This window comes from Meles meles, chromosome 20, assembly GCF_922984935.1.
Source record: "Meles meles chromosome 20, mMelMel3.1 paternal haplotype, whole genome shotgun sequence".
NCBI classification, from domain to species: Eukaryota; Metazoa; Chordata; class Mammalia; order Carnivora; family Mustelidae; genus Meles; species Meles meles.
Window position 1 is genome coordinate 51370913 of NC_060085.1, and position 27810 is coordinate 51398722.

Below are 27810 nucleotides of genomic sequence, written 5' to 3' on the forward strand. Positions count from 1 at the left end.
AATGGGTAGATTCTCCTTATGTCCTTCATAGTGCCTGTCAGAGCCAGCCTATAAGGCAGGAGAATCCTTGGGTCCAACAACCACATTTTGTTTTTATCCAGATGTTTTGGCCTTATAGGCAAAGCCTTTTGCGATCTAGGAAGCCATCCAAAAATCTGGAGAAAATTAGATAGTTATTCTAAAATTAAAGTTACTGTAAGAACGACAGGAAAGAAACCAAAAAATATAAGTTGTGAACAATTCACATATACATGGTATGAATGATGGTCCCAGTCGATACAAATTAAAACATATAAGTGCTTTGGGACATATTTGTATCAATTAATATACATTAAAATATACTACTTGGCTCAGGGATTATATGTATCAATTAATATACATCAAAATATATTAGGTGATTAATGGGTTATTCACATATACCTACTCTTAAGTGTCGAGTATTTTAATGAATAAAATATGTCTAAAAAGTCATAATCAAATAGAAGCCATCACTCATATTTGCATACTAAAACAATGTAACACAAAAGCATCATCATCGGGAGCCATGATTATTGGAGATTTCCCAAAGTGCCCAACATGAAGCCAAAAGATCTGGGTTCAAGGTTTGCTTGGCTTATTTCTAGCCTTGGGACTTTGGGCAAACAGCTTATCCTTCCAGTGCAGTGCCTCGAACAGTAGACCAGACATGTAGTTATTGGTTCTCAGACCCTCAGTCTTTCCACCTAATGATGAGAGGTTGTTAGTTACCAGGCAAGTATCTATTAAGACCTTTTGGGTGTCCTGGCTGTGAATGAAATAGTAAATCAGACACTGTCATCCCCCACTGCTTAGAACTCTCTAACTGCTCTGTCTAATATGGTAGCCACTGGCCACAAGTAACTACTAAGCATTTGCAATGTGGTTGATCTCAACAGAGGTGTACTGCAAGTGTAATGCACACACCATATTTCAAAGAGATAACATACAAAAAAAAAGGAATGCAAAACATCTCAGTAATGGTGTATATCAATCACAGGTAGAAATGACCACATTTGAGATATACTGGATAACAAAAATGTATTATAAATAGTTCACCTGTTTCCTTTTACTTTTTTTAATGTGGCTATTAGAAATTTTTTAATGACATATTTGGCACACGTTATCTCTCAGCTGGGAAGTACTCATCTATAATTCCCCAATGCTCTCAGGAAAGAATTTAGCCTCCATAGCAGGGTCCAATGTGATCTAGTCACTGCCTATTTCTCGGATCACCTTATGCATTCTCCCTGTCCTTCATTACCCTCAGACAGAGAAAGGGTACCCACCTTAATGTCTTTGCTCTCATGACTCCATCCTTCTGAAATTTCTTTCCGTGGAGACTCTACTCATAGCTGACTCATTCTTCTCCTTCAGGTCTCAGCTCACATGATCCCTTCAAGTCAGGCCTTTACTGGACCACCTGATGTGAATGGACCACATAACCAGTGAATCTCTCCTCCATTACTTCCTCCAAAGCACTCCCTGCCATCCTCGATTACCTTATCTAATTATCTGTTCACCTATTTAATGTCTGCCTCCCTCCACTAGGATAGAAGTTGTGTGAGGACAGGAACCTTCTCTGTCTCATTCATGGTCTGTCATAGCCTCAGCTCAGGGCCTCCTGACTCACTGTTCAGTGAGTTCAGTGTTTGTTGAATGAATGAATAAATGAATGAACAATGAAAACAGCATGAATACAGAGTCAAAAATTCCAGTTAGGAAAACCCACTGATAATGACAATGACAACAATACTATCTTCCTTCAAGTGCTTACATTTTTCCCTGCAGTCAATCCTTAAGACTGATAGGGAGGTAGTGTGGAATAGTTGAAAGGACACAATTTTGAGTTAAAAGTCCTAAGTTCAAATTTTAACTCTGCTTTAACTTACTGGCTGTGTGACCTTGGATAGAGCCCTAGACCATCCCAAATCTCCACTCTCTCCCAGAAAAATAATTAGAATTATTATGGAATAATTAGAATTATTCTGTGATTATCCTGAAGTTTAAGTAAGAGAAAAGATTTGCCAACTGGAGAGCCCCAGTGACATTTATTAAACCAAAACATTCTTGAAGGGGAAGGATTCTTTTATTTACCCGGGGCATCCCCAGCACCCAGCTTCCTTGGCTAAGGCAGGTGCCCCAAAATTACTTGATGTTGAATGAAGCTTCTAATAAGCCCTACCACCACAAAGCAATGAGCCTTGGGAAAATCAGATCTCTCACGTTTCAACCTACAAAAGATAGCCCATTTTCTTCCAAAGAGAAGCAAAAGTAGAATGAGGCTGTGGTATAACGGCCATATTGCCTCCATTGTCCAGAACGTCCCAAATTATAATAGTCCAACAAGCTGTCCAGCCAAGACTCTGACTATAGTTCCCCTTAAACATCTGGCTCAAGAGTAGGGTTCAAAGAGTCAGAGTGAGCATCTTTAGCCCGGAAAAGAGTAAGTAGTAGAAGGGAATGGGGGACACCTTTCTGCCCACAACAGGTTATTCTCCAGAAAAAAAGAGACTGAACCACCCCAAGCAGTAGCTCCTGATTCTCACATTCTAAGAAAGAGTCACAATATCTGCCTCCTTAGCTGACACAGGGCCCAAGGGCAAAAATAAGGAGGGGAAAGGGGTCATGAGTTTGGAGCTATACAGTGTCAAAGTTAGTAAAATTAGAATTATTCCATGGAACAATAATTTCTCAAGATGGGGCAAGAAGGGTGGCTGGGAAGCAAGTGAGAAATGACTTCACTGGGAAGGCTTCTGCCCCGTTTGCAAGGGATAAAGCATGTCTTTGTTACTCCTCTGGCTTCTGTTCCTATAACTCTGAAATATAAAGGCTTCTGGCATAACATCCCAGTTCAGCACCATTGTTCCTAGGATTTGCTACTGAATGGGCATGGAAACCTCCTCCAGGCCAGGCTTCTGGTGGCCACCATTTATTTACACACCGGTTTAATGTGCAGCCCACCTTGGAAGTTTGGACATACTAGACTAAGGTGTAGCATTGCACCGTCTCTTCCTAGTCCTGCCTGCCAGCTCACTGCCGATTAAAAACCAGAACCCAACCTGTATTTACTTAACACACATGTTTCGAGTGTCTGTCATATGCTAGGTGTTGGGGTACAGCTGGGAGCAAAACAAACATCAATGATAGCAGATCCACAAAAGAAGGATCACAAACAGAAAGGCTTTTCTAGGAATGTGAAAAAGGAATCATAATTTGGGATTATCGGTCAAGATTTGGGATGGCTGGAGATGATGATGTGTTAAGAACCAAGATGGAGGAGGCTTTAAGAGGGAAAGTACCTCCAATAAGAGAGGAAGCCCTAGAATATGACCTGCAGTTCCCCCACCCCCTCAAATTAGTCACATGAAGTACTTTGAGACCCCTCCCCCTTCAGTCTCCTCTGCAACCTAGTTTTACCATAACCCACTTAAGCCCTGGTGTCTGGCAGGGGGTACTGCCACTGTGAGTTACAGGACTGAAAACATCGTCAACAGAGCGATATTCTCCCCAGGGTAGAAAGGGGCTGGGGTTTAGTCCTTTGTCCTGGCAGAGAAGAAAATGCCTCTCGGATCCCAGGTCTGTGGAATTGGCTCAGTAGAGATGTGAATTTACAGGCCCACAACATGGCATAGTGAGGGAAGACCTTGCTCATATTGTCTTATGAGGTTTGTTACGTTAGACGTTGCCAGGCAAGTCACCCCAGGGATGTGAGACATCCACAGATAGAATCTTGCTTGTCCAGATAGCCGATGCCCAATTTATGGAGTTTAACTAGAGTCTCCTAGCTATGGCTTCTTGTCATCGTGTGTCCCTTCTCCCCTGGTAAGTTCTCACTCTCACTAACTCAGATGTAAAGCCTTGACCAAGAGTTCAACAGTGGACCGGTTATCCTGAGTGTGTCCTCATCTACCAAATGCAAGTGACAATCACCACCATCGACAGCACGGTGGTAACACCACCTGATGTAATTCCCAAACTAGAAAGAAGACGCACACCTCAGCGCTTATAAAATCAGGACCGTATCCTCCTCGCTGAAATGGGAGGATTTACTCAAAGCGAGTTAGAAAAGGCAGATTAATAATTTACAAATATTAATTAAAAAAATTAAAAAAACACCTAACTCCTGGGCTCTCACCTCCTGCCTGGTGATTGGAGGATTTGCCCCGGTTTGGGAGAGTTAGCAGGCCCAGTCAGTGCGGCCGCACACCACCTGCCTCCCCTGTCGCCCCGCACCCCGCTAGGACAAGGCAGAAAGGGTGGGAAGGGGAACACGGCTCAGCATTTATTTTTGGACCCAGCTCACTAAAAATACCTCAGCCTTCCTGTTTGATCACTCTCCCTTTTGACCTGAATGGATCGCGGGGGCCCAGCGGCCCTCCCCACCCTCTGCTCCTTGTCCTTTAAAGGAGAAGGGCGTGGGGACGGATTCCTGCCGCCTGCTCGAGGGACAGATGTGAGCCGCCAGGGCAGGCAGGGGCCGCGGCCGCACTGACGTCAGGGCAGCGCTCGCGCCGCCGCAGCCGCCGGGCCGGCCCAGGCCGCCTGGAGGGAGGGGGGGAGCCGCGCGCTGCCATTGGCCGGCCGAGCGCGAGCGCCCGCGACGATTGGCTGGCGCGGTTTTAGAGGGAGTCCCGCTCTCCAATTAAAGGACCCCGCGGCGCCGGGCCGCGCACAGAGCTCCCCCCGGGCCCGCGAACTTGGCCATTCAGCCAGCGCTGTCCCCGCTGCGCGCCCTCGCGCCTCTGCCTGAGAAGCCAGGCGCTGTTCCCGCACCAGAGGAGATGGCAAAGGTGGCTAAGGACCTCAAGAAAGGAGTTCAAAAGGTGAGCTGCGATCTGTCTGTACTTACCTACATTCTTCCTTTCCCCGGTGTCCCTCCCCCAGGTTTCTCGGAGGCTTACCTAGACGTAAGAAGGAAGCTTATTAAATTCCAAGACTTCCCAGAAAAAAGAACAGCTGGGAGTACATATTTGAGCTAACAGGCACACACCCCAAAACTTACTCTTAAAAGCCATTGTGTAAAGTATTTGCAAAGAATCTTAGTTCTTCGATGATGCTAATTAAAATCTAAATAAAATGGAACTTAAAAAAAATAGTAATCCTATTGTCTGTAGGAAGAAAAATAACCCCTCCCTTACCCCTCCTAGGATTGAGGTAAAAGTTGGGGGGAGGGTAATATTTACTCATAAGGAAATCTCCCCTCTTGGTGTCATCCTAGTGTTTTGTTTCTCTCTCTCTCTCTCTCACACACACACACAAACACATACACACACACCAGTTTCTTTAGCTGGTGATGTTGGCGATGGCAGCAGTTCCAGCACATGGGAACTAATTTCTGTCCCCAGGGTCTGCACGTTTCCCTTTCAGGAAGAGCTGGCCTGGAGCCCAGAAGGTCACGGGTGATTCACTGCAGGAGGGGCCTGCAGCTGTGCCTGTAGCTCCAACACCCACCCACTACTTACCTGGATGCAGTTGGGAGAGGGCACAGGCCAGAGGCTTAGAGGACAAGTGAGCTGGAAGGGAGCAGAGACACAGACAGTCTAAGCCAACGGAAAACTGAAGCCCACGGTTTAGAGCGTTGCTTCCAGGAGGCAGTGGCGCATAAGGAATGCCTAAGGCACTGAAACCCTGGCCCTGCCACTTTTTAGGGGCACTGCTTTGACCAATTCACTTTTCTGTGCCTCCATTTCCTTGTCTCCAGTTTGGGGGATGGTAGACCCTGCTTCTCTCCCAGCAGCAACAACAGCAGCAGTACACTGTGGGTTAATGTCCCAAAGCAGTCATTTTAAATTCTTGCAGGGCAAAGCCCTCCTCAGACCTCTGCCATTACCTGTGGAATAGAATGAGGGACATGAAAAACAAAAAACAAACAAACAAAAAACAAAGGAAAGGACAGGAAAGAGGAAGAAAAGACAAAAACCCCGAACATATGTCAGAATCAAAATAAAAATGCAGCCACATAACTTAGAAGCACAGAATTCATGCATCTGATTTATAGCTGCACCATTACACAGCTGACCTTCCCCAGATTCCCACACAGAGTCCAGCGTACCCTTCTGAATGGGTACACCAAGTCAGACTTAATCAGGGCATCTCTCTGGAAGGTACCATGTCCCATCACATTTGCCAGACTCTTTGGAGAATCAGGTCGTCTTTCCTTCTATGGAATTCTAATACTTTAGACCTCGGTAAGATACCTGTTAATTTCTACCTACTAACAAGTCATGCATGCACTGCTTTTATTTCTTTACACATGTTTCTAAACTCCTTGAAGACAGACCTTTCTGGTTCATCTCCGTTCCAACACAGCATACCATACACAGCAGGACTCAATAAACGACCAGTGAACCACTGAATATCCATCCAGCTAAGACCATAGTTTTTGCGGACAGTACATTTTGTACGTGAATGTTTTTTAACTTGTGGTAGCACCAGGATATTTGTGTGTCTGAACAGCCTCCCAAATTCAGCTGAGGTAAAAGAGTTTAGAGCTAAAGGGGCCAAGCCTCACAGTCCTCTAGAAAGTGAGGTGATTTTGGGTGGTTTTACTACAAGCCGACTGATAGATGATATGTGAAGACCCAGTACATCGAAACCCTCCTCTTTGCTGAGGGCCAAAGCCACCCCTTGGAGGAAGTCTTGTTTTTATTTTTCCTTTACATCGGTGAGTGTGATTATCCGGATTAGAGGTGAAACATGTTCCCCTTCTTGTCACCCTCTAGTGCCAACTTCCTTGGCCTGCAAAGGGTTTATTTTCCATTTAGATCCAATTACAGGCTTAGAGAAAGAATGTGGTGGGTAGAGATGAAAGGGTGTTTTGGTTTGTTTTTTTTTAACTTCTTGGGACGATGGCAATGAGGAGGACAGTCACCACTAGGTAGATGAACCAACCAATGTCTTCAACTCAAAAAGTCAAGAGAAGGAAGAGAAACTCTCCTTGCTGAATGTTATAATAGTGATTAAACACCGTGTCATACCAACAGCATGCTGAAAAACTTTTATTGCGTAGTTACTCGTTAAATCTGCAGTAGTGGGGGGTGGTTATAACATTTGGCTTCAGGATGCTTAATCACACTTAGCATTTTGAAACGATTTCTTAGACTCTCAGAGCTGCAAGGGACCTATTTACAAAATGAGAACTGGTTTAAAATGGCATACAAACTGTCTCTACTGCCCCAACCCCAAGGGGAAGTAGGTTATGAGGAATCCCTAGCAGCTGGAAAGTCATAAAAAGGTCTTCAAGAGAACATAAAAATCCAAAACCTGGAGTTGCTTTAGAGATCGTCTGACCAGTCCCAGACGAACTGAGAGACTCACCATGGATCACATACCTAGTTACTGGCAGAACTTGGAAACAGCTACCTGCCTCCTCTCATCTGTGCTATGTTAAATGCCCCTCTTGAGCCATCATTTGTTTTTCTACTGGGAGAGAGAAGGTCTCCTAGTACAGAGAGTTCCCTCAGAATAGTTAACATTCCTTGGTAATAAAGGGTCTGGAAGGCCAAATGCCATTTCTTTTGGTGGAATCAACCACTACAGAGGATTTGTTCTTCTGTTGTTTATTAAGCATATTTAAGAATACTGCTACTACTATTCTTGGATCCAGAGCGAGGCTCATACCCCAGCTCTACCACTTAGTAGCTGTGTGCTCTTGTGTACTCCATAATTAACGTCTGAGTCTGTGTCCTTATCTGAGAATTGGAGAGGCAGTAGCCGCATCTACCCCCCAAGGGGTCTGTGATCGTTAAATGAGATAATGCATACCAAGGGCTCAGCCCAGAAGCTGGCAAATAGAGTTAGTTATTATTGGTATTATTGGTATATTTTGATGGGTGTGTGAATGCTGAAAGGAGTCTTTTGGTGAATGAAGAACACACTTTTCTTTATGAATGTCCCATCTGAAGAGCAGCTAACTTTCATTCATCTGAACCAAAGCAAGTTGCTCAGTTTCAATAAGCCAAACATTGATCTCGTCTTCATTCTACCCCAACAGATACAAAATCTGCTTACATGGAACAGAGATTACCAATCATTTCACTGTGGAGTTATAGAATTTTAGGCTTGGAAGGGGACAGGGAGCTCTCTTCACTTTTTAGGCAAGGACACTGAAGCCCAGAGGGGTCAAGCTCCATATTTGAGATTGCTGAGAAGACGTGCTGAAGCCGATTCAGGCTCTGCAACAATATGGGCCCGTTGGCTGCCAAGAAGCCACTTGCAGGAATGTAAAAAGGACGAGAACAAAGGGATCTAAGAGCATGTCCACTGTGGCCTATGCATGTCCTAGTGGACCCGCTCCAAAGGGTTCTCTTTTCACCCCTCACCGCAATGTCAAAGGAGCATTAAATGATGATTTTAAGTGCATTGCCAGGCTCAGCTGGGCGTCTCCCCACACCCTTCTCTGCATCCCCTCCCTCTTGGCTTTCCTGTCCTCCAGCTTCATCCTCCCCTCTGTCCTCAGCCCTTCCTGCTTTCACCTCCAGTTCCTGCAGCGTGTAACACTGCTGGCACGTTGCCTGAGTGAGCCGATCCATGTAAACGTGGCTTTTTGAGAATGGTCGTGGGCTCCCTCAATCTTAAAAATATATTAAGCTGTCACTTAAAGACCATAATAGCCAAGGCGTTGGAGACATGCCCATAGGTGTATAAGCAACCTGGCCCAAAAGACAGGCTTGTTTTAAAAAAAAAAACAAAAGAAAGAAATTATCCAAGTCCTTCTTAAAGGGTCCCTGAAAACAAATGCTGGAGCCATTACTTTGTACATTGCAGATGCTTGTCATATTGTGCAGATGTGTGTGAATATGGGGGGTTGGGGGCTGAGGATTGGCTTTCACCAGTGCATCCACCACCTGGGGTGATGGGAGGCAGGGAAAGACTTAATCATAGACCATCTCTAGGCTTACTCTCAGCCCTCGAGGCTCCAAGACCTTCTCCTAGCCAGGACCTATGCACCATTCCATAATCAGGATAGTGAGAAAAGGTATTCCCTTCGGAAGGGCCTATAGTTTGATCTTCTCTCCATATTAAATAACCAAAGATAACAAAGGATAAAAAGAATGGGCTGAGTCCAGCAAAAGCTGGGGATCAAGAAGGAGGGACATTGACACAGGCTCACGGGTGCATCATTCTTTCTCACCCCCGTGCCCGCCACTTCTGGTGAGGAGAAGGTAAGGAGCAGAGCAGTGAGGGGACAATTCCTCCTGCAGCCCACTGGAGTCAACAAGACTCCAGAAGAGTTATTCAATTTGACTTTGACTTTGGAAAGAATCTTTTTAAAATTTTTTCCAACTTGCACATTCAAAATAGTATGTGAATAATAAAGTGGAAATCTGGCATGACAAGTATAGACCTTGGGAGTTCTTATATCCCGTGTTCATCCAACACCATTTAAACATAGATGATGAGAAAAGTTTGCTGGCAGGGGTTGAGTCAGCCTAATAACTGTAGGCATTTATTTATCAGTTGACTTTGGACAGGTCACTGTTCCTAGGAAGTAGCAGACCTGGGATGAGAACCATTCTTCCTTTTCCCTCCAGCCCAGTGACCTTTCCTATACACCAGGCTATGTCCTGAATAACAAATGATTCCAGAAAAACAGGCTAAAACTCTGTTCCACTAAAAGTAGAATTGTGGAACAGCTTTTCAGGACATCCAGAAGGAAGAGACAACTGTTGTTCTTTAAGTGCCTTTGTTTGGGAGTACCCCCCTGCAATACAAACACACACACACATACCCTTTCTGTTGCTATCAGAAAGAGGATTTGGCTGGCAGCTGCCATGATCTTGGTAGGTACAGGGCCACCAACCACTTCTACAGAAGTCTCTCAAGATTATGTTATTTCCATAACTTCACATGGGACATTCAAGATGTCCTAAACCCATTCTTGGAGCTTTGTACATATCAGTGGTCTGGATCTGCAGAAGCTCTAGAAATGTTTTCTATATAGCTTTTAAAGAAAACATCAAACAAGAAGTTGGGTCTCCTATGTGCACCGATACTCTTTTCAGTGGCCAAATCCTGAACTTGATTCCTAAGCCTAAATATCTGGTGTGGAAACTTGATGGTGGTTTCACAAGAACAGAAACGGGACTAAAACAATTACAAAGCTTTGTCAGACTGCCAGATCAACTCTTCACGCATTGTTTACTCCTTTATATGAGAAGCAAACCCCTTTCCTTTATTTCTCAGGAGGGACATGTTTGGTCTTCCTTTCACCATTTGTTTGGACTCTTGTCCCCCTAACAACTCTGCAGGAGGACTCACCCATTCTCTGCTAGCATAGACAAATTCAAGGAAAGACCAAAGAGAGGAAAGAAAGACCTCTCTTGAGTGCATGGAGGGTGCTTGACGTTTCTCACATCCCATTTCACCTCAAAGACTACCATGCAAAAATGTGAGTGTTCTTTCTCCATGTGAGTAGATTAAGACTAAGTTTACATCATCATATGATGGCAGGTTAGGAACTCAAACCCAGCCTTCTCTGTCCCAAACCTTAATCTCTTTCCACTCTAAGAAAAAATAAGAAGGCTTTCCTCAGAAGTAGCCATCTGGTAGAGAGGAGCTCTGATTTTCACTGTGCGCTTCAGTCAGAAATCAAGGTCTCTCTACACATTAATAGTCTGATTCGGAAATTGCCGAGCACGTGTTACCAGGCATTTGTACCTCTCTGGTATCCCTTGGTCACTAGTAGGTATCTGCTGTCACCCACAATAAGTCAAAGCCATTTCCAGGTATAGAACAAGGGCTTTCTAGATTTTGCCTGGTTCCTGGTTTTCTAGAAGTCTAATTGCATTCTGAAGGGAGGAGGCTGGTAGATAGACAACCTAAGGAAGCATACAACAGTATCCTAAAATTACTGAAGAAGCAATGACCCTTGACCAAAAGAAATAAAAATAAAAATAAAAAAATCCTAGAGATCCCAGTCCCAGAGCTTCCAGGAAATTTTAGCCTGAGGATAAGCTTGGCCTCTGGAATGTGTATCTCTACATGCCTGGTCAGCCTGACTCATGATCTACCCAATAACACGTGAATCAGGACCAAGCAAAACACAGCCAAGCCCCCACCAGGACATGCTTTAAAAGGAAATAAGATCACTGAGGGGGAAAAAAGCAAAGGCTCCATTTGGCAAGTCACTCTTTGGAAGGACAAAGAAGTACCAGGGTCCAGCCCATGGCGGCTGTTTCAAATCCACATGATCTGTTTATGGGATTTTTTTCCCTCCTTCTGTTTTAAAACATAAGATTCTTTATAAAATTAATCTTTGGACAAAAATGCAAGTGAATCTTTATTTAAAAGAGCTGAGCAGAATCTAGGGATTGGCTTCATCAGTCCCTTTGTGCTGCAGTTGGGACGTGGGAGAGAAATAGCATATCCAGAATTTACTTGAGACATAACTGAGAGATGCACTGATTCACAGCATCTTTTATGAATGTGGGAAGAAAGGGCATGTTCTATATTCTGTCACGTCTATGCCCAGGATACTCTGATTTCATGTCAACTTCGTATCTTCAAACTTCAGAACGTCAAGTGAACATTTTGGCTCTGAACTTAGCTTTGGCCACAAGACTTAGAGGCCAATTGAGAAGGAGTTAGACACATGGCCTTTGCAAGCATGAAGATCTAGATGTGACTTATGGTCCTGCCATTTACCGGGTCTGCAACCTCTGCCAAGTTGCTTTTCCTCTCTGAACCTTTGGTTCCCTGTTTGAGAAAGAGAGTTAACAATGGTTCTACATCTAAACAATAGTTGAAGAGATAAGGCATGCCAAGTGCCTGGATGCCTAGTACGTGCTCAAAAAATATTTCCTCTTGCTTCCTGGTATCCTCTCTCTTCAGTACAGCACGGAAGTCCCATAGGTAGTTAAGTGCTGGAGCATGGAAAACCAAGTTCAGCTTACCTATGTCATGTCACATGTGGCTTCTAAGATATCAGATTGCAAGACCTTCTCTTTGTAGCTAAACTTAGACTTAGCCATAAATATACTCAAGCTGCATCATATGCAAAATCGTGACAATGGCAACAATTTGCTTTGGGTGGCTTGTTGCTACACTTCTAAAAAGCAGTCCTTCCCTTGCCTGAGACCAGACGTTGGCCCCAACCAAGTGATCTTAGATAGGCACTTACCCTCACCAAGCCTCAGATGTCTCTCACTCATTTCTTCATTTAGCAAGTATTTATTCAGCATCTGTCGTGTGTCAACCATTGTGCTGAGTGCTAGACAATGGATAAGAGAATTTTGGTCCCTTCCATGTAAACTTGAGTCTGATGAAATTCATTTCTCATAAAGGTAAGGTAAAGGCCAAATCCTGTCAGCGTTCTGATTCTGTGTATTCCTTGACCATCTGTATTGTGTGTGCATGCACACTCAATTCTTCTTACACACTTAATTCTTCTCCTTTGCTACCCACCCTCATATTTCTGAGCACTGCACACCTCTAAGCCACACCGAACCCCAGTCATTTCTACAGTATAACAAAGGAATGAGTGTGATAATTCTCCCAGTATTTGCATTTTTAAAAGATTTACATATTTATTTATTTGAGAGAAAGAGTGAACAAGTAAGGAGAGGGGCAAAGGGGAAGGGAGAAGCCGACTCCCTGCTGAGCAGAGAGCCCGATGTGGGCTTAGCTGAAGGCAGACATTTAACCAACTGAGCCACCCAGGTACCCCCCACCCCAGTTATTGCATTTTTTTAAAGGTTTTATTTATTTATTTGACAGAGAGAGAGAGAGAGATCACAAGTAGGCAGAGAGGCAGGCAGAGAGAGGAGAAAGCAGGTTCCCCACTGAGCAGAGAGCCCAGTGCGGGGCTCGATCCCAGGATGCTGGGACCATGACCAAGCCGAAGGCAGAGGCTTAACCCACTGAGCCACCCAGGTGCCCCATCAGTTATTGCATTTTAAACAGGGTATTTAGTGATGAGCAGTCTGAGGCAGAGGAGAACTCCTGGCAGCCCTCGGGTGCTTCTGGTAACCAGCAGCCCCTTCAGCTGCCTTGCAGACATGGTGATGGACACGCTGTCTGTGCCCAGCCTATGTCCTCAGAGCAGCCTAACACCCCAGGCCCTGTCCTTAGTGGTGTTGATGGCAGGGGCACCAAAGGACAGGAGCACAGAGAAAGGACTCTTGGCTGACTAACATCCCCATAACCCTCCCTTAAGACAACAGAATCTATTTGGGCTGTATGACTAAGTGGCCTGTCCAGGTACTGATTCATGAGGCTGACTACCAACATAACTGGCCTAGCTGATCCACTGGCTGGAAGAAATGGAGGGAAAGTGGAGCCCAGCCCTGCCCTCATCCTGGAGGAGAGCCGTCCACCTGCCGAGGCATTCCTGTGCTCTGCGCCCAGCCCTGGCACTGTGGCCAGCCAATGTCCTTGTTAACGGGATCTGGTCATAACGGGGGGGGGGGGGGGCAAGGGGTCAGTATTTGGAGGTTTATTTTAGAGGAAGTCAAGGGGATTTTTTTAAATCTTGTAAGCAGAGAGAGGAGACATTTTTAACCAGGGAGCTGTGGACAGAATTAAGGGTATCAAGGAATGTTAATGAAGAAAAACTGCACCCTTATATACGCAGCTCTGATTCAGCATTTCCTTCAATTATGAATGAAGACAAAAGCCGTGACAGCTTAGCAACCCCTTGACCTCTTTTTTTTAAAAAACCAAAAAGCTATTGTACAAGACATTTACTTTAGAAAAAGTTAGCTGGGTATAGGCCCTGTGCCCTTGATACCAATGGAAATCTGATACTTTCCTATCCTGAGATCGATACTTTCCAGCTGAGATCGATGTCTAATGTACCACTTATACTTGCCCATGTTCTGAAATAACAATAAATCCACTGCTCCGTCTTGTTAATTAATAAAGGCATGTATATTACTAAATCATAGATCTGTTTTTACATATTGGTACTATTTCAGCAATAGTGGTTTTTTTCTGTCATCCTACATATTCATGCATTTTAAACATTATTCTGAGAAGGGATGCTTTTGTGTCCGACAACCAAAAGAGCCCAAATATATTAAGACCTCTGTCAAAATAAAGCCTTAACAGTATTCTATATACATATATATAAATAGGTACAAATGTAGTGGACTGAGATCTGAAGCTCTTGGAGCAGACAAACTGGGTTTAAATCCCAGCCCAGGGGCGCCTGGGTGGCTCAGTGGGTTAAAGCCTCTGCCTTCGGCTCAGGTCGTGGTCTCAGAGTCCTGGGATCGAGCCCCATATCGGGCTCTCTGCTCAGCGGGGAGCCTGCTTCCCCTTCTCTCTCTCTGCCTGCCTCTCTGTGGACTTGGGATTTCTGTCTGTAAATAAAGAAAATCTTTTAAATAAATAAAGAAAGAAAGAAATCCCAGCCCAGCCACTCATTTCCTGTTATCTTGAACAAGCCACATTACCTCTGAGCCTCAGTCTCTTCATCATTAAAATGGGCCTGAGAGTTGTCCTCAACAATGATCTGTTAAGTTCTGCCACATTACATCTGAGCCTCAGCCTCTTCATCATTAAAATGGGCCTGAGAGTTGTTGTCCTCAACAATGATCTGTTAAGTTCTTAGCACAGTTCTTGAGAAATACTGTTGCTTGTTAAACAGGAATTACCTCATGAGAGCTCATGAGAGCAAAATGGTAGAGAAAATAAAAACATTACTTTGATGAAACTTGCCCACTTCTAATTTGGCACACTTTAAGAAGTTAGTCTGTGCAAACATATATGCAATTATTACATGCCAGGGACTAAGGAACTAAGCTGATCAGTGGAAAAGTAGAAGGAAAAGAATCTCAGAAGCTGATGGTTTCAGAAAAGGAACAGCCAGCGCGGCCATCAGAGAGCAAACAGTGCCTACAAACCTTGATCAGAGGTACGTGTGGAACTGAGGGAGATCAGAAGAAGCAGTACTTAACCCCACCTGGGAGGTCAGAGAAGGCTTATCCAGGAGACGACATCTGAGCTGAGTGTTGAGAGACAAGGATAAATGAGCTGTTAGGAGCAGGTCATGGTCCCGCTTTATGCTTTCCAAGTCGGATACGTATATTCTCCATCCTACCTGACTTCTAACTTGGGGAATATCCTCCATCTTGAACTGTGGAGAAATACATCTCCGTGTATCCATCCATCCCCACATATGTGTCTTTTATTTTCTCATCTGAGGACTTGCTCCTCTTGCCTCTCAACCAGAACACTTGAGGGTGATTAGGGTAGCAGGCCCTGCCAAAGTGGCACACAGAAAACTATGACAGTGGCGTGAGACTCTCCCCATTCCAGCAAAGGAGATCCAGCCGACTCAAGCCCCCTTGAGTCTGAACTTTTGCAAGAATATTTAGGTTCAGATAACTGAGAATATGCAATGTCAATGGGAAGAAAGGAACACACACACACACACACACCCTATGAAATTCAGCATACTCATGTATGAGCAGAACATGAAAACGGTCCAGAATCTCCCAGGCATGTTTGTGCATCCCTTACACCATAAATGATACTTAGAGGAAAAATCCCAACTAAGACTCTTGGATGAAATAAGTGAAAGAAAGTCAACCCTTTGAAATATGGAACTTGTTTAATGAGATCCAGAATCTTACATCAAAACAATTCCTCTTGTACAGTTCTTCAGAGTTCTCACTTGGCCTGACAATATGGACTCCTCACTGCCATGGGTTAGAGCAAGTGAGGCATAGAAACGAAAAACACATGGCTTGGATTTCAAAATGCCATTGGGGTGATTGTTCTTGGTTTTTGTTAGCTGCTAGCTGTATATGGTGGCATATATGTATATGGTACGCTAAAAAAAAAAAAAAAATCCCAGATGATTCCCTCTCAGTTATCTGGAAAATGAAGTTATGAGGATCATGCCTGTGTTTGCAAGGACCTAAAAAGTGGCAAACTTTGATGGAAAAGCTGTGTTTCCTTGAGTCTGTCCTCCTACACAGCCGAGAGGCCCCAATGGCCCGTGGGGAGAGACATAAGAGTCACACTATCTAGAATGGTTGTTGTCACCAGCCTCCGCACCCCAGGCTGGGCCATGACAAGGGAAATCATCATACGCTTATTTGAATAATGCTTGTACTGTATATTGCAGCAATTACAATTAATTTTTAGGAGATAGAAAAGGCTCAGAGTTTCCCTAGTTCATTCTCCTTATTTAACAAACAAGGAAACAGGTCTAGCAAGTCAGGTGACTTGCTCAAGGTCACAGAGCTAGTTAGTGGAAGAGCTGGGGTAAAAATTTGAGGGATCGTAGCATTTCAGGTTCAGAAAGACTTTGAAAACTTGATTCTGTTCAGCCATCCCATCCTTAGCCTTAAACATGAGGTGAATTGGACAGGACAGCCAGATGCTCTGAGAATACCACTGACCAGCATGCGTACCTCCTGAAGAGACCTATGTTTTGAACCCCTCTAAATATTAGAAGTTCATCCTTATCATGAGCGAAAAATCTCTCTCTCTTTCTGCAACTTTTTCCCATTGCTTCTGTTTCCCTAGCTCCTCAATTCAAGGATGCAATGACCACTTTTTTCTAATGTCCCAGTTCTGGTAACTGACTAAGACCTACATGTTGTTCAGGATTAAGGTCAACGCATCGTTTCCTGGGTTAGTTCCTGCCTTCTGGGAGACCTGGTGTCAGCTTTTAGCTGAGTGAGATGGCCAACAGATAGCTCCCAGTTTTTGTTTTGATGTGAGTTTGGGGACTTGCCCAAGGAAAATTGAGTTTGCCACCTTCTCCATCTGAGCAACATTATTTACCTCTCCTAATCTCACCCATTTGGGGATGTCACTTCTATGCCACCAAACTATCCTGTTTCTCGGAGGAGAGCTTTTACAGTACAAAAACGTGGCAGAAGAGAAGGGGATAGGCAACCCGAAAGCACTAAGAACTCCAGACCCGCATCATAAATACTCATGAAAAATCAGCACTTGTCCACAGGTAAAGCACCTAATTTATAAAGGGCAAGAGGCAGGAGGAGGTGATAAGAAATCAGAGAAGACTAAGATGAAAAAGAAGAAAACCATGACAAACAGAGGTAATATGTCTTTAGAAAGCTTTAAAAAATATTCGCAAAGTTCTCATAGTTTATTACTATGTGGAAAGTGAGAGCAATAAGAGAGTAATGTAAACTTTATATCCTGGTGACTTTTCCATCTGGAGGGAATGCTCAAAAAAATAAATATGAAGGCTGGTCACCAAAACCAACTTACTTTCATTAAAAGACGCCACTAAGAAAGTCAAAGACAATGCACAAAATTAGTCACAGTACATATATGTGACAAAGGATTATATCCAGAATATATAACTAACTCCTTTAAATAAATTTTATAAAGCAGTCCCATTTAAAACGAAAATAGCTGGAGATTTAAATAGCCATGTCACAGAAAATGTCTAAATGGCCACTAAGTGTAGGGAAAGATATTCAACCTTATTACTCATCAGAAAAACACAAAAGCACGATAAGATAGCATTGTGCACCCAGAAGAGTAATAAAATTAAATACTGACAATAGCAAGTGTTGATAAGGACGTGGAGCAGTTAGAACTCGTACATTGCCAGGAAGAATGTAAAGTGATATAGCCACTTTGCTGGGGCATCTGGGTGGCTCTGTTGATTAAGCATCTGATTCGTGGTTTGGCTTGATGCACGATCTCCTGCATCGCAAGACTGAGCCCTGTGTGGGGCTCTATGCAGAGTGGAGACTCTGCTTGAGGATTCTGTCCCTCTGCCCTTTCTCCCATGTGGATGCACGAGTGTGTGTGCACTCTCTGTTTCTCTCAAATAAAAAAAAATATTTTTAAAAAATGTTTAAAAAGATACAATCACTTTGGGAAACCGGTAGAGACAACTCAGAGTGGGTAGAAAGGGGCAGAGAGAACATGAGGGCAAAGGACACAAGACAGACCTGGAATAGAGGAAGTGAGACCAGCACCCCTCAGTGGTATCCTTACCCATGTGGTTTAATCTAAAACCTTGGACCTATGGACCAAGATCAGAACTGGCATAGTAGGAGTGGGGCCAGAGGCATGGGAGGGAGACTCTTTGGCAGATACAGGAAGCCTGGGGAGATGAAAAGGAAATGAAAGTGAGAGGGTTGGGGAAGGCACCATTCCAAACCAGACTCTGAATTTTTAATGTCTGGTCCCAAGTTTTATTATCCTCCTGCAGACTCGCCTGTGAAAGGATTGGCCTTAGGATAGTGGATGCGCCAAGGCTTGATTTGTTCCCTTCCTTCAAACGACTGACTTGAACCTTCATCTGACCCTTGAGGCCCCCCTCTTTCTGGCTGGAAGTCTCTTGAGAACAAACTCCAGTGATTTCCATGGCCTGGGGAGGTAGTTGGCTCAGGTCTCTAGACGACAGCAGCCGCATCTCAGGAGAGTTGGCCCTCCTGAGAGACAAGAGCCAGCAGAACGACTGAAAATTGGCTGAAGTTTAGTCCAAACCACTTATAGCTCAGACCCATATCGACTTTAAGTTTCTAGTCCTTGATGAATATTTATACCAAAATAGGGCCAGTGGAAAAGTTCCATCTGTGTGGATTTTAAGAGTTTTGCCTTCCCTCAGCCACGTTGACCAAACTCAGGAAAGTAGGGGAGTCACTGCCAAGTATATGCTCTTTGAAGTACAAGAAATTCTGAGAAGGCCCTGGACCCATCATATTTCTTCTCATCCTGAAAACTTAGATTTGGTACTCCTTTTTTTTAAAAAGTACTTAATATCACCACCTCTCATAGGCTTTATAATTTCAGCCTAGCCCTGGACACCATGAACACTCTTTTTTGAAAGAGTGGGTCTCTTCAAAGTTTTGCTGGGTGAAATTGCTTTGCTCGTTGGTATTTTTCCCACCTTTCTAAAATCTGGGTGGTCCCGTTAATCACCTTAACTCACCTCTTTACTTTGCTAGCTGACAAGCGGCCCCAAATTTTCTCTTCAGTTTTATTAGTCACTCCATACTCCTCAGAAGCAACAACACAAAAAATTTCATTAAGTTCTGCCCTTAAAATGAGGGACTAAAATAGAAGCTCTCTTGCACGAGGCATATTCACTGTACTTACCAAGCACAGGCCATGGGCCAAGCACCGTGCTACATAGTTTTCCTAATGTTTACAGAAATCTCTCTCTCTCTTTTTTTTTAATTTATTTACTTGACAGAGATCACAAGCAGGCAGAGAGGCAGGCAGAGAGAGAGAGAGGAGGAAGCAGGCTCCGCGCTGAGCAGAGAGCCCGATGCGGGGCTCGATCCCAGGACCCTGAGATCATGACCTGAGCTGAAGGCAGAGGCTTTAACCCACTGAGCCACCCAGGCACCTCCAGAAATCTCATTTTACAGATGAGTAAGATTCAGAGAGATTGTGTACGTTGCCATGGTGACATAGCTAGATGATGAACATGAATTAAATGGAGGAAGTTCAATCCATAGCTCTCCTTCTTCCCTCTCTGCCATTTCTTCTGTATATGGAACATGTTTACAGGGTTCCAGAAAGATAGGCCACTTGAGAGAGTAGACCTCAGGCTCAGACCTTTTAAAAGACAATGGTATTAGCTAGAATTTAATGATGTTGCTTCATATTTGTTGTATTTTTTATGGTTACCTTCTGTTTTAGTACACTTTAGGGGTAAAGGGTTTTTTTTTTTTTTTCCCAAGAAATAAGTTTTTTAAGTAATTTGTTTAAAGAAAAATAATCACACAGATGGTATATTGAGGACAGAATTCATGAAGGAGCAACATAGGGTTTCATAAACATAAACATCTAATATTCAATTACCCCTGATCTCTAGCACATTACAGTTTTCTCAGCATCTTATATGCAGTGTCCTATTTGATTCTCACAATACCCCCATGAAGCTGGTAGGGATTATGATCCATTTTAAAGGTGAAAATAAATCAAGGTTCATAGAGGACAAACTGCTCACCAGGGTCACACGGGTAATGATAAAGCGGCCAGGGCTTGTGTTTAACTCCTCCAGCTCCAACATGAGCAGTGCTCCCCCAGCGCCCCACCGACAAATCCTTTCAAGGGCAAGAGTGGATAAAGGGATATTCCAAAGCAATGAGCCAAGACTAAAAACGCCATGGAAAGTCTACAGAGCTTAGTGACTCTCAGGCTGGCCTGAGTTTTCGGTTTCCCTGTGCTTATATATACTCTGTTTCATGGAGAAGTCTGCGGTTGCTACATTCTGAGTTGTTCTAGAGAAGTCTGATTTTCTCTCTCTGGTGAGTTGCCTTCCAGAAGGCTCAGAAAATGGCTCTCCCATCCTGAGAGCATCTCCTACCTTCGGGGGTGCACCACAGATGGGATGGCACAAACTAGAAATGGGTCCCTCAAAGAGGAAAAGCTGGCTTCTGCCCAGAGAGGAGAGCATTTCTTTCCATGTCTACTTGCCTTGAACGACTGACCAGAATTCAGACCATGGGTCTGGGTGACTGGATGGGCAGGAATACCATAAACAGGGGAGAACCAGCAGGTTTGGTGGCAAAGAAGGTGAGATGGCAGTTCCATCAGTCTCCCCAGGAAGAGATTCCAAGAGCTGAAAACACTTCTGCGGATAACACTGAGAGCCACAGAGAACTGCTGAGGCCATTGGAATGGATGGACGTTAAGAGAGAAGCATGTTGAGAATCAGGAGGAGGTCAGAACCAGTGCTGGAACCTTTGAGAGGAGGAAGGAGCCGCTGAGGAGGGCCAAGAAGGGTTGGGCAACCAGGGGAGGCTAAAAATCCTGGGAACTATAGGAAATCAGCGCCATTCTTGTTTTCCAACTCTTCCCGCAGGCATTGGCCTCAGATGAAGGATACCTATTTTGCGTTAGCTTTTCCCGTAACAAGGACGAAGAAGCATTGATCGAAGGCAAAAATGTAAGAAGCTAGTCAAACATGTACATGTTCACTGAGGCGCTACTATGTGCAAGGCAGTGTCTGAGGCATTGGTGGTAAAGAAATAAAATCGATACACGGGGACCCTGCCCCCCTAGAGCAGGAAAGGATGTCATTAAAGAGTTATATTCAGGATTGGATAATTAAAACCGTGATGAGTACTACAAAGTAGTACAAAATACAGGGTTTTCTAAGACCACGTGAGAGGGATACCTGGAAGACAAATCGAAGTCAGGTGAAGGGAGAGAGAAATGTTGGAAGCAGAAAGCACTGCTTATGGGTAGGCCCAGAGGAATATGGCATCTTTCCTGGGCCATGTGGTTAAATGAATATCCTAAAATTATTCAAGAGATAATTTTCTGGAAAGTGACTTGGCTTCTGGAGTTCTGATTTTACATTTTAATTGTGTTAGATGAGCTGTAAAAGGTGAGTCCTTGAAAATGAATTATTTGCCAAGTGAATGACCATCTGCTAATTTCTGTTTCATAAAACTAGGCATAGAAAAATGTGACCTAAATACTCTTTAAGGCATTTTCACTTCTGAGAATCTATGATTTCCTTGTGTTAGATTTTCTTAAACATAGAATTGCACTATATAAAGTTATGTACAACTAGTTCATGAGGGGGGAAATCAAGGAAAAGATGAAATATTTGAAAAACATATGACGGTAGGGACACCTGGGTGACTCATTTCATTAAGCATCTGCCTTCCGCTCAGGTCATGATTCCAGGGTCCTAGGATCGAGTCCTTCATCAGGCTCAGTGGGGATCCCATAGCTTATCCCTGTGCCTGTCCCTCCCCCTGCTTCTCCAGTCTCTCCCTCTCTCTCTCTCTCTGACAAATAAATAAATAAAATCTTAAAAGAAAGAAAGAAAGAAAGAAAAACATGATCGCGAAGAAAAAGAAGAGGGAAGTCATTTATAAGAAGGGTACTTTTTTTATCATATGGTCTCACTTATTTGTGGAGCATAACAAAGAACATGGAGGACATGGGGAGATGGAGAGGAGAAGGGAGTTGAGGGAAACTGGAAGGGGAGATGAACCATGAGAGACTATGGACTCTGAAAAACAACCAGAGGGTTATGAAGGGGCGGGGTGGGGGGGGAGGTTGAGGAACCAGGTGGTGGGTAATAGGGAGGGCACGTACTACATGGAGCACTGGGTGTGATGCCAAAACAATGAACACTGTTATGCTGTAAATAAACAAATAAAAAAAAAAAATAAGAAGGGTACTTTTTTAAACCGAGAAACGGTCTTGCTAGAGGCATGCAAAACACAAGTGGTTTCTTAATATCCAGGCACCAAAGTTGGCTGAAGGAAATGAGTGTGTCTGAAGGTTTCCATTGTCATAAGCTAATCTAAGAATTTACGTGTGAGATTCCCACCAGGAATCATTTGCATAAGCAAAGGCTCCAGACTTTTAATAACAGTGCTGTATTTTTACATGGCACACATGCCATTATGATATTAAGATTCAGATAAGCAAGATTTGCTAAGTCTCTCCATTTCTAAAATTAACTCCAATAAAAGTGTGTTATCCTTAGATCAGTAATGCTGCAGGAATTCAAACACACACACACACACACACACACACACACACACACACCCCAAATTAACATCCTTATAGGAAGACGTTCTTAAGACATTGGGCCACTAAAATAAAGGGTCATATAAAACTGGGGAGGTTTATAAGTTCATTTTTGCCTGCCTCAAACTGACAGTCTTATCCAAGGGGAGGTTTCTGCTAAAAACTGAAACCTAAGAACCAAGAAGCCAATTAGATTTTAATTTCCAAGTATGGCCTGAAGGTATTAGGCCTGGGGACACCAACAGCCTGTTCTCCATTAGGAAATGGGGGGAGAGGAGAGTCAAGAAACCCTACAAGGACTTTATTTTCTTTTATCTCAACTTCCCTCAAACCACTTGGTAAATCTCTGATAAAAGTCCCCAGGGGGTTGGATAACTTCTGGCTCATAGCGAGACTAGTGGCTTTACTCACATCTTCCCAAGAACTGACAGGGCCTATCCATGAAAGAAAAAAGACAAGTTTAAAAGAGATAGCACGGGAACCTCTGGAAACAGTTTGGCAAGAATGCTGTGTCCCACTCTTGTGCTATGGGAATCCCTTGCTCGGTCAATGAAAACAATGCCCACACTTTGGGAACCTAGTGGTCTCAAAAGATCCCTAAAAAGTCTGGACGTGGGAGGAGGTAGGAGGACCCTCCTCCTATTGCCTATTTCAAATAAGCAGGGTGCCCTTCAAACAATGGGCTGACTTGTCTAAAAGCGGGTAATTCTCAAGAACAGGAAAGATCGGTTTCATCTTTTGCTTTTGTGCAGTTCACTATTCATGGTAGCCTGGGAAGCGCCTATGAGTAGTTCAAAGGGAGCTGGTGTCAAAGGAGAGTATTAGTTCAGTCCTAAAAATCCTATCACTTCAGTCCAGCAGAGTCCCTTATACGTAAAGTTTGTGGACCTGCTTCGGATTCAAGCATGCGCACCCATCAGCTGTCAGCAAGAAGCTGGCGGCACAGAGGCTGGTTTCCTCTCTCCTTCCGTCACCATCATTTTTGCTCTGCCAAAGGAGTGTTAATCAAAGGAGTCAGAGTCCTGAGCAAGGCCAGGCGATTTCCTGCATTTTCCATGCACAGCCATCACAAGGATGCCATCAGCCAGCCGCCATCAATTGCTCGATTTAGGATTTGGAACTTTCTGCCTTGTTCTGTACTCTTCTTTCTCAAAGTGACACCAGCCTCCTTACCTTTGAAAGATAAGAGATACTTTTTTTTTTTTAGATTTTTTATTTTTTATTAATTTTTTTTTATTTGACAGAGATCACAAGCAGGCAGAGAGGCAGACAGAGAGAGAGGGGGAAGCGGGCTCCCCGCCAAGCAGAGATCCCGATGTAGGCCTCGATCCCAGGACCCTGGGATCATGACCCAAGCCGAAGGCAGAGGCTTTAACCCACTGAGCCACCCAGGCGCCCCGATAAGAGATATTCTGTGAATATTTCAAGGCTGCCCACCTTCAAGGGCTCTGGCCGATGCCAAGTGGGAAAGGAGACCAGCCATGTGAATTGTCTCATGAGCTCCTCTGTCCAAAGGTCCCTCACATCAGGCCTTTCCAAGAGCCTCAAACCCTTGGGAAATGTACTGATTTGAGTCTTACTGCCTCTTTGCCTATTTTTGAAGAAAGTACTAAAAATACAAGAGTAAACTTACAAAAAGGCAGCCAGAAGGAAAGAAAAAGGGGTAGACAATCCCCTATCCCGGCTAGCGGAGCACTCACAATGTCTGCTCCATTATGCCAAGTATTGATGCGGTAGGAGGCAGACATTACTAACAGTCTCAGCCAGCCAGGCCTGCCAACAGGGGAAGTAGATTGCAATAGCTCGTTCTAATCAGGAAGGAGATAGGATGCAGCAGGTTAAGGATGGGACCAGCCCTTACCCAAAGGCAGACTTGTGTGTGCCTACTCTGTTCATGGCCCTGGGTCTGGGCATTCCTGCTTTTCTGGAACCAGCCTCAGGTCAGTGAAGGCGGGCTGGAAGAGGAGGAGGGAGGGGTAGGGAGGGAGGGTAGAGCAGGCTCTGAAACAGAGAAACCTTTCATTTCATAGTTCCCTTTCCACATGTGGATTTGCTTTTCTACTCGGTTTCCATAGCTGTATTAACCCTTTTCATGAATCTTGGGAACCTCCAATGATTTCCTTCCCTGGAGGGAAAGACAGAACCCAACAAGTGATGACAAGTATAGAACTGTTCCATAGAGGACTGTGTGTGCCCGTCCTGCATGCATGTGTGTGCATGTGTGCACGTGTGTGTTTTCATGCATCTGGATGGGTGTGCAACAGGTCCTACATGGTGGTTAGGAGCTTACAAGGGAGGGTAGAAGGGAGAGTTTCCCAAAGAAGTGGTAGGAGGAACTGACTAATGGTTTCCAGAACTTCCCCGTGGGCATTGTTCATCAAGGAGCCTGAACAGAGGGATGGGGACCCATTTCGGGGACAGCTGGGGGGAGGTCCAGGAGTAACAGGCCTCTTTCACCACCCCACAGAGGCTGGGACCACCAGGCATTCTGCTAACTTCTCATACACTATAGAACAGCATGTGCTGGGATTTTGTGAATTTTTACTCCTTGCTGGCCACCCTGATTTTAACTTAATTTTACCTGTGGGACATGATGTGTTGAGAGAGGAAGAATAGTAAGGAGAACATAGTGTATTTTGCCCCAAACACAAGTTCTCCTAGAGTCAAGCATGACAAACTATCTTGACAGAGAGAAGATGTGGGGGGTGGGGGGCGTGGGGGGGGGGACAACAAAAAACCAAAACAAACAAAAACCCAACACTTCTTATAGAGAGTAAAAAGTACTCTTTTGTTGGGCATTTGTTCAAGACTTTGTTTGGGACACCAGAGACTCCTCACATCATGGGCTAAATCCATCAGGCTAACTCTGTCAACCACAGCTGGCCCGTGGAGTCAATTTAATACACACAAACCATTTAATAGGAAAGATAATCGAATCTGTACCCTGAAATACTGACGACTCAAGCATTTCTGCCATCAGCTCATCACCCACCAAATGTTTTCATTTTCTGTTGCCTTAAATAGGGTTGGTCTTTTTAAAAACAAAAAGGGAAAAGAACAAGTTTTCCATCCATAGAATTCTGAGTACGAGATCAGTTGGGCTGACCTCAATTTGTTTAGTCTGTGCATTTTTATCCTTATTACACAATTCAGGAAAAGGGTATCTAAGTTGAAGTGATTTCCTTACATCTGTGCTTGCCCAGACAGAAGACTAGAAATGCTCAAGGAGCGGCCCTGGGATAGGAACAGTAGATTTGGACACGTACCACACCTATTTGCACCTACATCTGCACACACATCTGTGTCTGCACACAGTCCCCTGAAGAATATCTGAGCCCCCAGACAGAACGTCTGATGTAGACCCTGTCTTTGTTGCCGCCTTTGCATGGAGACTTGCTGTGGTTTTAGGAGGCACTTTATGGTAAGTTGTTTCCATGGCTAATTTGCATGGCATCAGAGAGAGCACAGGTCAGTCAGTGCAGAATGGAAATCCAGACAAGTAAGACCGCCAGTGACCTGATCTGCTCACTCCTCTGACTGGCGTACCATATTCTAAGCCAGCCATCTTAAGGCCAGGTGGGATAAAAGTTAGAACCCTCCAAGATTGGGGCTACAAACCCCACTTTTCATCTCCTATTTGGGGAAGCAGGGTTTTTGTTGGCCACAAACTGAAGCCCTGGCCTGAGGTTTCCCTGGCAAGAGTACAAGCATCAGTAGGGAGGGAAGTGAACCAGAAGCCAGAAGATGAACACAGAGCAATAGTTGTGCCTGAGATTGGAGGGAGCAAGATAGGGAACACCTAATTTACATGAAAAGAAAATAAATATTCATTATGGAATAAGGATGCCCAAAGTCACCCAAATGGAAGAGCAGACAGATTGGAAAGAGTCTGTGTTGTTCAGCCAGCATCCCTGGGCTCCTGGGCCCCAGTCTCCACCTCTGGTAGCGTACAGGACTTGTTACATGGAGGGTTTGTGTTCAGGAAGGGCAGCCCATGTCATTTTGACATCAAGGATGGATAGTTATTGTACTGGTTAGTGTACTGATTTCATTACTCTGTTAAGATTTTATAAGGCTATTTGACAACTCATTCTTTCAATCATTGGGGAGCTTCAAAAAATAGAAGTCCAGACCCTGTCAAGACCATAGGGGTTTTGTATGGGGAAGGGAATGTAAGACTCTCATTATACTTTCCAGCTGGGTCACTCTCCAAATGCATCACATTTCTTAAGGTGACGGGGGTGGGGGGGGGGGGCGGTGGACCGGGGGGACAAGTTCCCATGGTGCTGTATGTGACCATCTGGGCCTTAGGTGTCCTAGGTTGGGCACCCCTGTCTGACAGGACCTCTCAGTCCCTACTTGGGCTGGGGAGGACCACCGCTGACCTCAGGCCTGGCAAAGGGTCTCAGCATCAGTGTGAGTCCCTCAGGGAGCCAGCCAGCCAGTGAAATTTAGTAACAGAGGCTGTGGTCTCCCTTCTGTCTGGCTGTTAAGAGAGTTCCTGCATTTGGCATCAAAGCCTGTGAAGAGGGTTTGTGCCAGAGAAGAAGGGACCAAAATGAAATAAACCAAGTCATGCATGCTGTTAAAAACCCCCCTTGTAGGGAATGGTGGTCTGGAAGTAGAATGTGGGAGAAGAGGTCGAACCAATGAGCTGAGATCCTCAGGGTCCACATTGTAGTGGCTGAGGGTACAACGGGGAGACCCATTTTTTCCCCCGAACTTGTCTGTGCATTAGCTGAGAGAACTTCAGAGAACTTCCAAAATGACTGCAGCCTGTGGCCCATCCCCAGAGAGTGTGGCTACATTGCTCCAGCATGCAGCCTGGACTTTAGAAGTGGTAAAACTCCCCAGGTAATTCTAATATGCAGACAAGTTTGGGAACCACTGATGTAGCCCCTTGTTCCTTCAAGTGTGGTCCCCAGACTGGCAGCAGCAGCTTTTGCTGGGAGGTCGATAGAACTATCAAATATCAGGCTTACCCCAGCCTTGCGAGACCAGAATCTTCATATTAGTTAGAGCCTGGCTGGTCTTTATGCTAATCAGTGTGTCTGCTTAATTTGAGAAATGCTGCCTCCAAACAGACGCCAACCAGGCCAAATCCCCCTACTAAAGTACAAACTCATGGCACACTCTTTTTCTAATTCCTGGCGCCAATTGCATTTGTAATTCTATAGCTCCAAGAGTCCTTTGAGAAGTGTAAGCTCCACTGACATGTCTGAGAAAGGCTTCTTGGCATCACCTCTATAGTGCACTGGTTTAATTAAAATGGACAATCAGGATTCAGAGAGAACTGGGTTCAAATCTAAGCACCAGCACCTTAATTTGACCTCTTTGAATAGT

The 27810-nt window shown here is 44.5% G+C and overlaps 1 protein-coding gene across 2 annotated transcripts in view; it reads left to right on the forward strand.

Moving 5' to 3' along the window:
• Positions 1–4695: 4695 nt before the first annotated feature.
• LMCD1 (LIM and cysteine rich domains 1) overlaps positions 4696–27810 on the forward strand; it is a 59415-nt gene continuing 36300 nt past the window's right edge. The window contains exon 1 of one of the 2 annotated variants that reach the window (XM_045992363.1): positions 4696–4841. In XM_045992363.1, the coding sequence (XP_045848319.1) occupies positions 4800–4841 (42 nt within the window). In that variant the 5' untranslated portion in view covers positions 4696–4799. The remainder of the gene's footprint in view (positions 4842–27810) is intronic. The other variant, XM_045992364.1, reaches the window with a different exon arrangement.